This window comes from Cibotium barometz, chromosome 52, assembly GCF_041138505.1.
Source record: "Cibotium barometz isolate CiBa-2024 chromosome 52, ASM4113850v1, whole genome shotgun sequence".
Taxonomy (NCBI): Eukaryota; Viridiplantae; Streptophyta; class Polypodiopsida; order Cyatheales; family Cibotiaceae; genus Cibotium; species Cibotium barometz.
Genome location: NC_141097.1, coordinates 12,014,815 through 12,033,012, shown reverse-complemented (window position 1 = coordinate 12,033,012; position 18,198 = coordinate 12,014,815). Strand labels below are relative to the sequence as shown.

The following is an 18,198-nucleotide window of genomic DNA, read 5'->3' as shown; positions in this document are numbered from 1 at the left end:
AGGGGCGCAAAAAGCCAGAAATTGAGCAGATGTTGCGGGATATATAGAAACCAGGCCCACCCTTCATGCCAAACAACATAAGCAGCCAATTATGCATCTCAAAATCAGCACAAATCAGCGTAGCCATCAACAAGAGCTTGAATGTCACATGCACATGATGCGGAAGTGTTCAATGACAGTAAAAGATGCATGAAACAATGGTGAAAATTTGAGATGAGGGTTGAGAGAGTAGAGAAGGAGGGTTGAGAGAGTAGAGAAGTACACAAGCTCGTAGTATAACCCTCTCAAGGCCCCCCACCTTATAGGTGTATTTGTTTTATTGTTTACAGATGAATGAGTAAAAAACCGGATCTGAAATCTGACCTGAATACTGGCCTGAAACTTAGGATTTTACCTTCAGCCATGTATCTACACTTGGCTGCCTCAGAGGACTGCCCTGCTGGCTGTGTTTAAGGCTGCTACAGGCTGCCCTGAAGGTGCGTTATAGCTTCTCCTGCAGATAGTTGCCAGGAAAACCACCCTTTAGCCTTGCGTTTTGCTTCAGGAGCTCGCCTTGATTTGCATTTGGGACAGGATGCTGCACCTCTGACCTGGCCACCCTGTGTATGGTGCATTTGAGCTCTCCTTCTTGCCCTTGTCTGAGAGGTTCAGCACCCACAATGGCTATGGAACAGATGCTTCAATGGGTGAGGCCTAGGTCCTTTATATAGGGGTAGGTTGCCTACTAGGGTTAGCCAGAGGATGCATAAAAAGGTGTGCCCTTTTTGGGCACCTTCTTTTCATACAGCCCTAGCCTCCTTTTAAATGGGCACCTGGCTTTTTGCACGTGTGGCTTCCCATTGCCTAAAGTTGGCCAACCCCATGGCCCCTAAAATGCACATTGCTAGTCACCATAGGACTTTATGGTCTTCACAGATGGCGAGACACACTTGCCCATGACTTGGATAAAACCTTGACACACTAAAATGCACATTGCTAGTCACCATAGGACTTTATGGTCTTCACACATGGCGAGACACACTTGCCCATGACTTGGACAAAACCTTGACACATGACTTAGCTCTCTCAGACACCCGACTATGGGTCATCTTAGTGTCCAATTGAGCTTGTATATCTTGCAAAGAGTGTTACATGGACCTTGTGCCATGGGCACGACATGACTCAACCTCCGTTGGGGGGGGGATCTCCAGGCCGCTCACAGGAGTCCTACCGACAGACATGGTCGGCTGGGGAAGCTGGGCAATGTTGGTGACGATTAGGCGGGGCTGCCATGCCGTGGGCTGCAGCGACCTGCTGGTAAATGGCTTGGTATCAGGGACATGCTCTGGCAATGTGGCCCATCTGCCAGCATATGATGAAACCGGCCTTCATAAATCTGACGGGCGGTGAAACAAACACTCGCACACAAAATACTTCATCACCCATGGGGACCTGGAAAAGGAAACAAACAGGGGGAGTGCTCCTGCAAATAGTACAAGGACACCGATTGGCCCCAAAATGCAGTGGCGCCCCTTGCGGTATTTCTTTACTTGATTAGATTTGAGCACAAAGTACCACTTGTAGAATCCTCCATCAATAGGATCCCTTATAGTTTCACCCAAGACTTCCAAAAGAGAACTCTTGTTATTATAGCAAAGCATTCCATAGAGAAGGCACACTTGTACAACATCTCCCTGCTTGAAAAGGTCTTCTCCATCGCTACCATGGATCCCTCAAACCCTTTCCCAAACAGCAGTAGGGCTGTACCAAACCATATGTCCTCCCCTATAGTCACAGCTTGCATGTAACCTCGAGAAAACTACAACCTGTTCACATGAATCCAAAGACATATTTTCCACATGAAACCAAAGACCTGTATCCGATAAACCAAAGACCTGTATCTGATAAACCAAAGACGTGTATCCCATAAACCATAGGCCTGTTTCCTCGATACCAAAGTCTTGTTTCCTCTCGAAAAACCAATGTCCTGTTTCCATGACAGATATACCATCCAAGCACGGTTGCCAAAAGAGAGAGAGAGAGAGAGAGAGAGAGAGAGAGAGAGAGAGCCTATCTCTAATCTCCTGCACCGGCCATAGCTTTGGACACGCCATCAACCAAGCTTTGCTCATGGACCCCGGTGCCTTGGAAGAGCACCCCTGGTCCTTCGACTAAACTCTCTGTAGAAACTTCAGTAAGAACCTGCACCATAGTTCTCTGCTGAAAGTCGCTCGCCTGGCTGCTTCCACACACGCAGCCGCCACCAATAAGAGGCCTGCTCCACGCTGCAGAGGTTCGCCTGCCTGGCTGCTTCCACACACGCAGCCCAACAGATGCGCCACACAAAAGCACGAACGCCGGTGCACCCAACAGCAGCCCACGTGCGCTTCTGCGACAGCCTGGATGCGACTCCTGCAGCCAGCCCTCGTACTCCTGCAGACCTGCGTAGCCACACAGTCCAGCCATGTGGCAGCATAGCGTAAGATCCCGAGGCACGTACAGCATGGCGTAAGGTCCTGCGCTGTAGATCTATGAGTTGCCTGTGATCGCTATGGTGATGCGCCCACCCACACGGCACTTGACGATGACCCACACCCCAATCTCCGCCACCCTGCACCTTTAATAAAGATGCGATTTCGCTTTTCTCCAAAAAGCCAAAAGCAAGTAATAAAAACACATACTTCCATAAAAATGATATTTTAAATCATCAAAGGTTTAAAACCCTTATAAACTCAAAATCCCTTTTGTCCCCTTTCACACTTGGGCTGGCCACGCATATGGGTTTCCTTTTCATATCCAAACTGATGCCGTTCACAGTCCATCCCGTGCCCGTGCCCACCTGCTGGTTGTCCAAAGAAAAACACAAGGTCGTAACATACCCCCCTCTTGAAAAATAGCAAGCGTCCTCGATTGCACTCAATAACACAGCAAGGCATCTTATGAGCAAAGACTCCCCATATGACAAAAGCAATGCCCCTCCAGTGCATTTGGGTGATGAAACAATCATCTTGGACAAAATAGCCACACTGTCACATCAGAGTGACAAACAACTCTTGCTTGTTCCTTCAGAACCAGCAAAAGTCTAAAACCAAGTGGAAACACGTAACCTGTGTTAGCCAAAAACAAAACCACGCATCATTCTACATATGACAAACATATGCATGACACATATATGCATTCGCAAACAATATGCTCCTCAAGATGCTCTACCTACTCCAAAATAATAGTCTCAGGGTTGCTCGCAAGCCTTACACCCATGGGAGCTTCCCACTCTCCCTAGTTGCTGCTTCCGGATGCTCCCTACTAATGTATTGTAGGGCTAGATACTTACCTTCAGTTCTTTCTTTTCTTTTCCAGACAGTGTATCAGATGTCACATGGTTGTAACTTTGGTCTCATAGGTCATTTTGGCCTTTTGAAGACGTTAATATAACATTTCATTTCATTTCTCTCTCTCTCTCTCTCTCTGTCTCTCTGTCTCTCTCTCTCCATTGCCTATTGGGGACTGATGCTACTCTCATGTTTCATGTTCTTGGTATTCCATGATGAGATTTCCATGGACAGTTTTGTGTCACTCTAGTGAGATAGTTTTGATTTGTTTCCATTTTACTTTCCGCTCCATGATAAGATAAGCCATGGACATTATTGTATCACTTTGGTCTCATAGGCCCATTGGGTCTTTACTAGACGCTTAATATATCTTTCTTTCTCTCTCTCTCCTCCTTCACATCCAGATTGAGCTTCACATACACAGGGGATTCCTTGAGCTTACTTGAGAGGCAATGCTTCCAAGCACATTTCCAGGAGCCGAGTACGAAGGGTTGGCTTTTTGACACCCTCATTGCACCAGCCTTGATGTATGTAGTAGCCTTCTGGGGGCCAGATTTATTCGATGAGGATTGGCTGCGAGTGGAGAGACCTAGGTCATGATGCTCTCCTGTATGATCCGCAACAAATCATCAGTCCCACACCAAGATATCCAGGCAGAGCTTGCCGTATCCCTGATGGTAGTGAATGCACTCTTCTAGACAGTCACATACCTCCATCGCATCAGTCACAGGGATCCCTACAGGTACCCGAGGTTGCCTTGGAGTCCTTGAGACAGCTAGCACTCGAGAGCCACCCTACAGTATGGTATGCCCCAACTTGAGCTTGGTTCTCAGGATATGGTGTCCGCATGGACTGCCTCCCACCCCTTCACTACAGTTTGGACTCCCCTTTTCTCCGGCTCTCTCAAGACGACATCAACTAGATTATCCGGTTATATATTCTCAACCTCTACACCCATTGTACATGGATCACACCTTTGGAGTTCCCATTGAAGATACAATTCTACAGTTTGGACTCCCCTTTTCTCCGGCTCTCTCAAGACGACATCAACTAGATTATCCGGTTATATATTCTCAACCTCTACACCCATTGTACATGGATCACACCTTTGGAGTTCCCATTGAAGATACAATTCTATAGAGATCACTTCCTCATGCTCATTGAGGATGGATTCATTGAGCAGTTGGATACTCGAGTGTTCACATGTCCCATGCCATGCGGATTGCGATTGCTCAGATACAGTTTTTATCCCTCTGCCTCAGAGTGGAGACACGAAGAGGTGTTAGAGTTGGGGAGTTCGTACGTAGACACAGGGAGGAGAGGATGTGTCGATTATGCCACACAGAGGTTGAGACAGAGGAGAATTACATGTCACTGCCCAGGGTACTATGAGATCCGCAAGAGGTTCACTATCTGTTCCATGAGGGATATGGCCCACTCTTTAGGATCATTGACTTCCTAGACCAACATTGCCAAGGACTCCTACTCAAGCTCCGTAGACACAGGGACAGTTTCTTGAGAGAGCTTCGGCCCTTGCTACCCTGATCCCTCCTTTGTTGCCAACCAACCATCACCAGCTTCTTCCGGATCCACAAGGAGGAGGACACCCATACAGTGGATCGTGTATACCCACCTCAGGCTACCCCGGATCCACCTTGCCCAAGAAGAGCTACCTCAGATTGGGCCTCCACATTCCAGCATGCCGATGTCCCCAGCCCCTCGGACATCGCCCTCAATCCCCTCATCAGCTCCAAGACATACTCCATTGCCATCGAGCTACCTTTCCATGTGAGGTAGGTGAGGGAGACCTCTTGGCCATACTCATTAGCCCCATGCTTGAGATTTTTGAGAGTGTTATACCTTCTATTAGGGTTGATACTTCTCTCATGTTCCATGTTCTTGGTCTTCCATGATGAGATTTCCATGTACAGTTTTGTATTGCTCCAATGAGAGGATGAGTCTCATAAGTGAGGGAGCAAAAGGAAAGACTAGACTATGAGAAAAGTGAGAGGCCAGCCCACCTGTTTATAGGTAAGGGGGGCTGGCCGACTACACAAGAGCTCCTGGCCGACTGGACATGGTGATGCTGGCCGACTGGGAAAAAGGCACCCGTCATGGAAAAAATCCTAGAAAAATATACAAAAAAGAGGTGGCCAGTCTACAATCAAGGGCCATGAAAAGGGACCAAAAGGGACACCAAATATGAGCAGAAACTGGGGATGAATGTGCAAACACCTCCTCTCAGCACCAGATGCTGAACATACTCTGAGAAGCCGAAGATGAGGAACCAAGGAAGCCTGAGAAACCAGCTTGGTGAACAAATCTGCTGCATTCTCCGCTGAAGGACAATACTCCAAACGCAAACGTCCAGCAAGAACCCGTTCACGAACATAGTGATACTATATCTCAATATGTTTCATACGAGCATGAAACACAGGATTCTTGGCGATGGCGATGCAACCCTTTTTGTTACACCAAAGAAAAGTAGGTCCGGTAGGAGAACAACCAAGCTCCTCCAATAATCTCCGCAACCAAATCACCTCACATGCAGCATAACAAACCGCATGATACTCCGCCTCTGTAGAGGAAAGCGCCACAGTAGGTTGCCATAGAAGAGTGCATCCTTGGCCATAGAAGATGCCAAAGTCCAGAGCATAGTTGCTATGAAACGCATTTCAAACTTTAGCAGACCCGTTTGAAACGTTTCAAATGTCTGGGAGTTTGAAACGCGTTTCAAACTTGGCTTTTTATTTTTTAATGTTATTTAAGACGGGTCATATCAGTCGATTCAGTCGCTTTCCAGAGAGCAAAAAAAACACGTCGTGTATAGTACAGAGGAGAAAGTTGACTGTCCTTCCCCACGCTTGCCTTCGTTCGTGTGATTTCTCCGCCACCCGCCCCCTCGGGACCTGTGCACCGTGCTAGCAAGGTTGGTACTTGTCTGTTTTCATATTTTTGCTTGATTTTTGCACCAATTTCAAAACTTGAAATTTGGGCAACATCCTTCCAGGCTTCCAAAATGCCTCGTGCTAGAGATTCAATGTGGACTCATGTCATTCCCATGGGCAAGTATGGGGGTTCAGGCACTGAAAAATGGAAGTGCAAGTATTGTGATAAGGTCTCAGGTGGATCTGCAAACAGGATAAAGGCTCATTTTTCAGGTCTAAAAGGCAAAGGCATTGGTGCTTGTGATAAAGTGTCCCAGGATATCAAAGCCTCTCTTCTACAATGGAGGAGGGAGCAAGCCATGAAAGGATTTGGAAGCAGCCATGATGACATGCAGGAAGAGGAGGAGGATGTCACCAAAAGAGCTAGAGTGGGTGATGAACAAGAGATGCAGAGTCAAACGGTTGTAGGTTCTACCTCTGCTCCTTGTGCCCACAGGTCTTCCTTGCCCATTAGGCCTTCTTTGAAGAGTGCAAGCATTAAAGCTCGTTTTCAGAAAGCAGCAGTTGTTGAGGCCACCCGTGAATTGACAAGGTTGTTTATTCAGTGTGCTTTGTCATTTCACATTGTGCGCACTCCAAGATGGAAGAAGACCATGAGAGCCATTAGCCACATTGGGTATGAGTGGGAGGGTCCCAAATATGACTCCTTACGCAAGAAGCACTTGAGAGATGAGAAAGATCTTGTACAGCTTGAGATGGAGCCTTTGAAGGCAACATGGCATAAATATGGAAGCACCATATTATGTGATGGTTGGACAGATATGCGGAAAAGGAATGTTTATAACATTTTGGTGTCCTCCTGCAAGGGCGTAATGTTTATGCGTGCCATTGATGCTTCAGTTCCAGGGACGGTGGTGACAGCCGGCACAGAGTCAGAGACATCAGAGGATGGAGATGACCATGAGGAGGAGTCGTCGTCTCCGTCTGAGGAGGATGACTTCTGAGTCCTGACTCCTGATTCTATTTTCTACTTTATTTTGTACTATGTACTGTGTGTCACATGTGACACGGATTGTGTTTGACTATTTACTATTGACCCTTGAGCTTACTTATGATGAGCATTTACCATTGAGACTCTGTCATGTGATTTGTCTATTTAGTATTATCTATGATTGTTGATTCATGAATCATGATTGAAACCTGCAGGCTGCAGCCTGCAACCTTTGAAGTTAAAGTTTGGCATTTGAACTTTGTAGTTTGTGCATATTCAGCATACACCATGGCTCATTTCTTTCTTGCATTGTTTTTATCTAGGATTGAAGTTTGAAACTTTGAGTTTGAAGTTTGAACATGGATGACTGCCTTGGCATATTTGGCATTTGCTATCCCATGGGCCATAGGCCCATTATGCATAGATGATAGTACATACTTATTACTAAATCCTGATACATCATACAAGCATGCATATATTCAACATATTATCATTTTATCAATGCTATCAATGATCCTATATGTTCTGGCATATAAATATCATATATGGTATTGATTTTTCACATGCCAAGATGGGAAAGTTTGAAACGCGTTTCAAACTTCTGGGAAAGGTTTGAAACGTTTCCAAAACGTTTCAAACGCGTTTTTGAAACGCGTTTTTTGAAACGTGTTGCTACTATGGTCCAGAGTGCCACGCAAGTACCGAAGAACTCTGAGAGCACACCGCCAATGCTACTAACGGGGTTTGGATGAGAAAGAACTCAATAAGCTAACTGTGAAACACGTGTCCAATCGGGAGTAGGTCAACCAAACCAAACAACCGACGAGTACCCGATACTGTCCCTGATCAATCTCTGGAGAAGCATCAAGAAGAGAAAGCTTCTCACTAGTATCCATAGGAGAAGATAATGGTTTGTATCCAGTCATTTGAAATTTGTCAAGTATCTCCCGTGTGTACTTCTGCTGAGAGAAGAAATGCCCTACAGGATTTGTCGAATCTCAAAGCCAAGAAAATAATGCAGAAGGCCAAGATTAGTCATCTCAAACTCTGTCTCCAAAGCCTCCATGATTGAACGGATCCTCACAGAATAAGAACCTCTAAAGATGAGGTCATCAACATAGACCACAATGATAACAATTAACCCCCTCTCAAGGAGGATATAAAGGTTCGAATCTGCATGAGAACGACACAGGCCAAGCTTCTGAAAGAACTCATCAATCCGCTGGTACCAAGCTCGCGGAGCCTGCTTCAGACCATATAAAGCTTTCTTTAGCCGGCACACCTGATCCTGTTTGCCTGGAACAACAAATTCCGGCGGTTGATTAACATAAACCTCCTGTGTAAGCTCTCCATTTAGAAAAGCCGACTTGACGTCCATTTGGAATACGAGCCATCTATGATGTCCTGCAAGAGCAAGAACGGTGCGAATGGTAGTCATCTGGGCCGTCGGAACGGTGGTCTCATCGAAGTCGACTCTAGGGCGCTGAGCATAACCCTTGGCAACCAACCTCACCTTGTGCTTGTCCAAGCTGCCATCAGCTCGGAACTTCGATTTAAAGATCCAGCGCACACCTTACGCTGTAGTGGCCTATGCACCAAAATCCAAGTGCCATTCCATTCAATAGCATCCAGCTCTGCTTGCATAGCACGACGGCAAGGCTCATGTGAAAGAGCCTGTTGGGGGACTCACACACTCACACATAACAATGCTTCTTGTAGATTAGGGTTAGATGCAACGAGAAGAAGCTCACACAGAAAAGAGAGAGAGAGAGAGAGAGCTAGCCACAAAACGTGTGGTGATCACAAAATGCAAGTCAACCCTTGCATGTGAGTCACATCCATATAATATAGAAGTACAAAAGTTATATGGATAGAGTGTCCTTTCACACTTGACGGCGAGGAGGACGGTTTCTCTAGCGGCAGCGGGGCATTGGCGATTGCAGGGACTCTCACAGGAGTTCCTGGAGGATTTCTGGGCTCGGCTCTGGGCTAGCCGGCAGGCCCGCAGGATCTCGGCTTTTCAGTGGCTGGTCGCCCACAGGGGCTCAGCAGTTGGCACTTGGCTTGTTTACAGTGGTCTTCCGGCGGCCTGCGTCCGATGCGGCCACCCTATGGAGACACAGAGACATTGCCTTTGGGACTGCCCTCAGGCACAGCAGATTTGGCTGCGGATGCTGCGTATTCTGGCCCCCCTCTCTCCAGAGGGTATGTTTACGTGGGGTGCCGCTGCTTGGTCGACTTCGTCAGGGCCTGCTATGGGCTATGAGATGGAGCAGGGCAGTCAGGCCATCAGATTTATTAGGGGCCAGCCTCGCCTGGTTCCGGCACCGGATTTCTCGTCCGCCAGCTGGACACAGGAGAGGGATTTACGATGGGAGCTCCTCAGCAGCCTCACCATCTGGTTCACCTGGAGGGCCCGGTGCTTTATGGCCTTTGAGGGGAGATTGGAGCCACCAGCAGAGACTGTTCGGGGGATTTGGCAGGAGTTGATCCACACCCTGCGAGGACAGTACGACCGCATCCGGGGAGACTCGGATGAGGCGATCTTACGGCGCCAGGCCTTTCACACCACTTGGCGCTGTGGCCCGTTCTACACCTTACACACGGGATCCCCCCGTTGGCACTACAGGCCACCTGTTTGGCTCTTCCCCCCCCCTATTGTATGATTTAGCCGCTCAGTTCTTTATACTGATGCTTGTATTTTGCAGCACCTAGGGAGAGTCTCCCGGGCTGCCATGATGTATTCGCTGCTCTTCTCTCTCTTAGGAGCAGGAGAGATCTTTTGTAGCCCTTCGGGCGTTTTTATATAACTAATGAAAGGATCTTTTCTCGGGAAAAAAAAAAAAGTTATATGGATAGAGTGTCCTTTCACACTTGATATCCAATGGGAAAAACCACATGGGAAAAAGTGCCCTTGGTGAAGCCTTGTTCACACGTAGCACTACCATAAGTGAGCAGCCATAAGGGAGCATATGCCTACAAATCCCCCGGTGGTGAAAGTGTGAACTTGTAGAAGGTAGCAGATCACTCTCTGAATGAGAGTAAGGCCAAAGCTTTGCGGAAAGCTTCAAACTTCTCGAGGTAAAGCCTTTGTGAACAGATCTGCAACATTATCCTGTGTAGGGTAGTAAGATAAACTGATCTCTCCTGCATGTAGCCTCTCTCTGACAGTATGATAATGAATCTCAATGTGCTTGGTACGTACATGAAATACGGGATTTCATGCCACGGCCATAGCACTCTGGCTATCAGTGAGAATGGTGGTGGGTGTCTGCTGACACTCACGAAGATCAGCCAATAATCTCCTCAACCATACACAATCTAGTGTAGCTGTGAAGACTGCCCTGTACTCAGCCTTGCAAGTATATGTGGCAACAGTGGGTTGCTTTTTGCTCAACCAAGATATGCATGAACTGCCAAGAAAAAAACAATTCCCACTGGTGGATTGCCTGGTATCATAATCACCAGCCCAATCTGAATCACTGTATGCATAAAGCTGCAAGCTGCCCCCCTGGGATAGAACAAACCAAGATCCAGGGTACCCTGAAGATAACAAAAAATGCGTTTGACTGCTTGCCGATGCTTTGTGCCTGGGCTGTGCATGAATTTGCTCAACAAAGACACCCCAAAAGATATGTCAGGCCTCGTGTTACACAAGTAAATGAGGCATCCCACTGCTTGGCTGTAAATGCCGGCCTCAAAAGGCTCTCCAATATCATGCATAGAAAGCTGTACACCTGATTCTACTAGAGTACAAATTGGCTTACATTCATCCATGTGAAACCTTTTTAGCAAACTTTTTATGTACTTAGTTTGCTGTATAACAATGCCATCATCTCTATTCATAAACTGAATGCCGAGATAGTAGTGTAAAGGCCCCAAATTACATATCAAATTCATTGTAGTCATTCTCGAAGTAGGAGCAAAAGTCTCCTCATAATCTATTCCCTTTTTTTGAGAGTAGCCCTTAGCCACTGAGAAAAAGGGACTTCCTTTTGACTTTGTACACCCACTTTGTTTCAATGACATTCTTGCCTTTTAGCAAGTCCACAAGATCCCAAGTATTGTTCTTCATGATTCTACCTGTCAGTGGAGCTGTAAGTTTGCTATGTTGCAAAGTTTTCGGCAACCATCTTGGCACCGACTTAGCTGTGTCTATGGCTGTTTGCTCTTCCCTGACAAGATCTTCAACTTCTTCCATAGAAGGGGACTGAATTGCTGGTTGTTCCACATGTTCTACATGAGGACTTGCTTGTGTAGGGGCTGGCTGATCTGAATCCTTCCTAATTGCAATGGGTAATAGCCCATCAAACATGTCCTGTATGCTTGTATCATGACTTTTATACAAGCTGTACATGGGCTGTACTGAATTTTCAGCAAATACCACATCTTTACTTACAAAAATCTTGCGTGTTGTTGGAATATAAAGACGGTATCCTTTGCTCTCATTGCTGTAGCCCACAAAAGTGCATTTCGTTGCTTTATCATCTAGCTTTCTTCGGAGTTGTTCTCGCACGTGCATATGCCAAACACCCAAATGTACACATATAATCCACTTTTGGCTTTCGGCTATACCAAGCCTCAAATGGTGTTATGGTTTTCAAAGCTTTTGTTGGACACTGTTCAACACGTGAGTTGCATACATTATAGCTTCCATCCAAAAATTGTGAGGCAACTTTTGTGCTTTCACCATGCATGTTGCTATCTCCATGAGAGATCTGTTTTTCCTCTCAGCTACACCATTTTGCTGTGGTGTATAAGGCACAATACATTGGTGTTTGATGCCCTTTTGAAGCATATAATCCTTGAATGCATTTGACATGTATTCTCCACCTCTATCTGAGCGGAGTGTTTGGACTTTACATCCATACATATTTTCAGCCATTGCTACAAAGTGTCGGAAACATGTAAACACCTATGCTTTCGCTTTCAAGGGGTAAACCCAAGCAAACCTGGAGTAGTCATCAATGAATGTGACGAAATAAAGATGCCCCCCTATGGATGGTGTCCGCATTGGACCACATACATCATTGTGTATGAGCTATAATTTACTTTCAGCTCTAACAGCTCCATTCTTGGGGAATGGTTTTTGATGCATCTTTCCCAAAATACACCCCTCACATACATGTCTTGTTGGAGACTCAAGAGGCGGCATATTATCAACCATATGATGCTTTTGCAAAAGCATCAAACTCCAAAAATTTACATGCCCAAAACGAGCATGCCATAGCTCTGCATCATGCATAGGAGGAGTGTGGGCAGTCACTGTATTTGCATCATAAGTACGCTTGTCAAAGCTGTCCAGCTTATACAAGCCTTTGTATCGTGTTCTAGAAGTGACTATTTCATAACCCTTTGATGATGGGTCTTTTACCAAACACTTCCCATCTTCAAATTCAACCTTTAAACCTTGGTCGTTTATGGCTGAGACGGAGAGCAGATTTTTCTTTATCCCTGGAACATACAACACATTTGTCATACATATATTGACACCATTGGCTGCAACAAGTATGACATTGCCAATTCCCTTTACTGGATATGTGGTATGATCTGCACATGATACAATGCGGCCGTTTGAAGCATAAACCAAGTGTTGAAATACAGCTTTGCATGAAGTGATGCGGCTCGAAGCACCACTATCAAAATACCATGATATATCTTGTTTGTCAGATGTAATGCAAGACATATCATTGTCTGAAGCACTTGGTGTCTCACTAGTGCATGTGACTAAAAAATGTACTCTTCCTGAATTACATTACTCGATTGCTCTTTTTTGTCATCAAAAGAGTCTGCTACTGTATTGCCTGCATCTTTCTTTTTCTCTTTTGCAATCCGCTTTTTACGTTCATTGATGTAGTGGCCAGGCTTGTGACATTTGCCCTTCTTTTTAGGCTTGTTTGCATCCCCTTTGTCAGACTTTTCACCACCAGAAGAGAGCTGTCCATGACCAGCCTTACTAGACTATTGTCCCCCATGCTTAAAGCTCTTTGCTTTACCCTTATCCTTGGCTGTAAATGCCTTGTCTCCACCACGGTTGCTAGATAGATTTTCTCTTGTTTACTCTTCCTGTAAGAGTAAACCCACCAGCTCTTCAAAAGTGACGGGATTACCACCTCCTCTCATAGAGAGGTTGAGAGGTGTGAAAGCCCCAGTAGGAAGGTGGTAAAGAATGAAGAGTATTGGTGACCAGCTGTCTGTCTGGGATAACCTTGTCAATGTTGAGCAATTGTTCCTGCAAATCTTTCACTTTGGTGAGATGATCTGACATGGAGTCACCCTCATCCATAGAAAGCAGATCTAGTTGCCTCTTCAAGTAGACAACCCTGCCTCGTTGCGTACCTGATACATTGCTTCCAATGTGTCCCATGCAAGCTTCGATGTCTTGCAAGACCGAATGTGTGGAATAATAGACCTTTTCATTGAAAGTGCTATCAACGACATGGCCTGTACATCCCTAGAGTCCCATCTCTTCTGCTCTTGTGTGGGAGCAGGTTCTACCTCAGGAGCTCTTTGAGCACCTCCTCTTTGAGGCATTGCTGGTTGTATGGTAAGTGGGCGTGTGCCGTCACCACACACGATGCTCCAAGGCCCTTTGGCTACTAGCAAATTACGGATCATGAAACTCCAAAGGGAGTAGTTTGATCCATCCAACTTGTCCTCTTGGGTGAGCACACCAAATCCATCTGTAGCATTTTGAGCCATGTCCACAAAATACACCTGCAGGCAAACCAAGCACCAATGTGCACTGCCAGGCAACCAAATGTCCTGTGCAAAATTTTGGCTGCAACTTGAATTAAGTATAGACCAGCACCAAATTGTCCAATTACACACAATGTGTATACATATGAGTGAATATATGCTCTGATGTGTGTGTGTGTGTGGAGTGCGTGTGTGAGAGCATATCTTGATACAGAGTTCTACACCCACTATTGGGCACTGATGACGCTAGTGGGGATGTCGTAGTATCTAGTCCATACTGTGCATAATGGAGTTGATGGTTATATAGTCTTGTGGGTTGACTACGATGAGTATATAACATGCATAGTCTTGTGGGTTGACTACCATGAGTATATAATATGCACGTTCCTAAAAGGTGAATATGGGCATGTTCTTGGATTCATCTAGTATATAATTCAGCGGTATTAGCGGACATGCAGATTTCACATTGTGAAGTTTTTGTGCGAGTTGCGGCGAGTTGATATTGTGCTTATTCTTTCTATCTTTAGCGGTGCATTTGCCCTATCAACTGCTTGTTTGCTGTACTAATTCTTTCTATTTGCTACTTTCCTTAGTGCTAGGCTTCATTATGGCCGAGTCTGCCCTGCATCTCCGAAGGTTTGACAAAAATTAGTACGAAGGGCTTTGTGTGAATATATGCTCTTATGTGTGTGTGTGTGGACTCTGGAGTGCGTGTGTGAGAGCATATCTTGATACAGAGTTCTACACCCACTATTGGGCACTGATGATGGTAGTGGGGATGTCGTAGTATCTAGTCTATACTAAACATAATGGAGTTGATGGTCATATAGTCTTGTGGGTTGACTACCGTGAGTATATAACATGCACATTCGTAAAAGGTGAATATGGGCATGTTCTTGGATTCATCTAGGTATATATATATACATATGTGACTGGCCTCCAAGGCTACCCCAGTGGCAAGTTCTTCGACCCCCTCGGCTTGGCTAGAGAGGTGAAGAATGGCCAGTATATGCCTGACTACTCCAAGCTCTGATACCAGTTGAAGGGAGCTAAAGAAGCTCAGCTGAAACAGTTAGGGTTTCATGTGGGAGACACACACAGAGAAGAAGGGAGAGAGAGAGAGAGAGAGACGTGTGGGGATAAGTCAACTCACAAAGTATGAGTGTGTGACTCCCCTATCACACATGTATATTTGCTCTAGTACACATAGTACACTTAGTACATTAAAAGTACTAAGTGTACTATGTAGTATAAAACTTATGGGCTTGTACACACTATAAGGGTGGGCATAATGCCTTTACCCCAACACTCTTCCAGATAAAACTCCATATGAGGCTTTCCATGGTGAGAAGCCCTCTGTTGTTCATTTTCGGATATTTGGTTGTTCGGGGTATGTACATGTGCCTAAGGAGAATCGCTCCAAGTTGGACTCAAAGTCTCAGCACGTGACTTTTCTCAGATATAGCACTGTGTCCAAGGCATATCGTCTATATGATCAGCAAGCCGGCAAAGTTGTTGTGAGCCGTGATGTGGTGTTCGACGAGACTCCTACATCTTCAGAGGGGGGTGGTAAGCTTCTACTTCCTCCGCCTCCTTTCTCGCCTCCTCCTCCTCCTCCTCCTCCTCCCTTTGGTTCTGTTACATCTCCAGCTGATTCTTAGTTAGATGATGATGACTCTGCTCCTCCAGTAAGTTCGAGCAAATCTGTGCGTGGATGGTATTTTCAGACAGTTCGTGATTCTGGGTTACGTGAGCTTCCTTCTGCTCCTCCGCGTGGTTCTCTCAGATGATCTTCCAGAGTTTCAAGGAAACAAATTCATGAGGGCCACATGTTTGTTAACTATGCTCTTACCATGCATGGTCCTTCTCATCCCACTTCTGTGGACAAGGCTCTATAGGCATAGATGCTCACTTATGGTAGTGCTACGTGTGAACAGAGCTTAACCAAGGGCACTTTTTCCTATGTGGTTTTTCCCCTTGGATATCAAGTGTGAAAGGACGCTCTATCCATATAGCTTTTGTACTTCTATATTATATGGATGTGACTCACATGCAAGGGTTGACTTGCATTTTGCGATCACCTCTCTCTCTCTCTCTCTCTCTTTCTCTCTCTCTCTCTCTATGTGAGCTTCTTCTCCCTGCATCTAACCCTAATCTGCAAGAAGCATTGCTGTGTGTGTGAGTTTATGAGTCCCCCAATAATTGGTATCAGAGCTCGGCTGCAACCCTCTAGAGGTTCAGTTTCCGGCGCACAGCTTCCTTCGACCTCCAGGTTTCCATCACTGCAGAGTTCCGTCAGTCGATCGTTCTGCCACTGCAGTTTCGTCGTCCTTCTGTCACCGCAGTTCCATCTATCGCCCCACTCTCCGGCTCTATGTTCCTTCGCCTCTAGCCAACCTTTTGCCCCTTTCCACCTCCTGGAGCGGCGACGCTAGTACGCAGGGCTCCGCCTCCGCCCAACCGCCAGGTGGTGCTGTCACCACAGAAGGCGACGACTGGCGGGGCTAAGCCACCTTTGTGGCTTATGTGGCACCCGCCCAAAAAATCAATTTTTGGGGTCTTGCGTTCCCGTCGTCATCCGAGCTCCGTCCACGTCCACGTAGCCGACGCGTTTCCGTCAAGCCCAACGTCGCCGCTAGCTCCGCCCTATGGATCCTGCCACCCACAACTGAGCCTCCACAAGCCCCCGCCGTCGCCTCCAAACATCTTCCGCCATGTTCTGCCCTCCCGCAACTTCATGGTTTCGCCACCTCCACACCAACAGTCCCTCCTCCTGCTGCAACAGTAACCCTGCAACCAGCAATCCCTCCTTCTGGTCATCTCAAGCGGGTCATTTGTAGGTATTTTTATTCCAAAATAATAATAATAATAATAAATTTGTTGCAGACATTCTGGTGCAGGTTCAGAGAATTTTGGGGATTTGGCAAAATTCCCCCTTTGCATGGAAAATTGCAGGAAGCACCATATGTAGACTTCTCAATTTGATGTAGAATTGCCAAAAATTGAACATGCTACTTTGGTTGGAATTTGGGGGTTTTTCAAATTAAGTTCAAAATCAGCAAATTAAGCCTCTTCTAGGTGCAGAAATTTGGGGCTTTTGTGAAAATTGGGCAATTGACCGCACATTGAAGTAATTGCAGTGCATAAAAATTGGAGCTTTTCAGTTTGGAGCATGTAATTGGGGATTACACAGCGGTGGTTTGTGGATTTACTGAAATTCTCAGCAGTGCGTGACCAGGGCGTCGCCCAGTCCACGGCCTGGCTGCCCGGATCAAAGAAATCCACCCATCGCTTGCTCTCCACCCACCCCATCAGCAACAGCTGGGTACCCAACTGGGTTCCGAATGAGAAAGGCGCAACAGCTCCGGGCGCTGCTCCTGCTTCGAACCATGGCACACCACTCCACGCTTGCCCGTCGCCTGTCGGTCTGACTCCAACTTCGCTCGTCGTCGGCATGCGTGCCATCCCCGCTTTGTGCCCGAACCCTTGTTGCTGACCTAGTCCGCTCAGTCTTCTGCTGCACGCGTGAGGAGCTCCCGCCTGAGGAACTGCCGTCTGCACAGTGGCTGCCCTTCAACCATACTCCCGCCTGAGGAGCCCTCCATCTGCACAGTCTTTCTGCAGCTCGCCTGAGGAGCCCGCCGTTTGCTGCCCTTCAACCCTGCTCCCGCCATGTCAACAACTAGCAGCACCTAGACTCTGGAGTGCAGCTTGCATCAGCCCGTCAGCAAATCCCGCCTACTAAATTTGTACGAGGTATTTGCTTCAATTTTTTGGGATTTGCATGTCCATTATCATCAATTGAGCAAGTACAGGTCCTAATGGCTCAGATTTGAGCACAATTGGCAACATTGGGTGACATTGGTCACATTCCGGGTCAATTGGCAAGAAATTGGGTGTTTTGATGTAATTGTGCCATTGGGCATTCATACATGCTGTATGATGTGAGCAATCTCACATTCGGGGCTAAATTGCAGGGAATTGGAGTGCAAATCAAAGGGCTTTTGTGCCAATTGGGTTGATTTGCATGCAGGCACTGGCATTTGATACTTTGGGCAATGTGTTGATGCCTGTCAAGCACTCAATGTGCCATTAAATCAAGGGGCTTTTATGTATTGGATGTATATGTGGCCAGGGGGAAGCATTGTGAAGACTCTGGATGCCTTTCATGTGCATTAATGTACCATTCATGATCAGAAATTGATCTTGAATCAAGGGGCTTTTCAAGATTTTGTGCTTGTTGAGCTTGGCAAAGCAGCAGGGAAGACTTTTATGCCTTGAACCCTCAGAAATCCACTTGCAGTCAAGGGGC

At 46.4% G+C, this 18,198-nt stretch overlaps 2 protein-coding genes across 2 annotated transcripts in view; both read left to right on the top strand.

Annotated features, from left to right (window-relative positions):
* Positions 1–18,198, top strand: part of LOC147608812 (uncharacterized) — a 67,946-nt gene that overhangs the window by 13,362 nt on the left and 36,386 nt on the right. The window lies entirely within an intron of this gene.
* Positions 6,137–7,200, top strand: LOC147608813 (uncharacterized). Its single transcript, XM_086788208.1, has 2 exons — positions 6,137–6,237; positions 6,319–7,200. Exon 2 carries the CDS (start codon positions 6,328–6,330, stop codon positions 7,198–7,200), a length of 873 nt encoding a protein of 290 aa, XP_086644334.1. The 5' UTR covers positions 6,137–6,237; positions 6,319–6,327.

Excerpts from the sequence above, each read along its gene's own strand:
- LOC147608813 (XM_086788208.1), top strand. The coding sequence starts at position 6,328 with ATGCCTCGTGCTAGAGATTCAATGTGGACTCATGTCATTCCCATGGGC.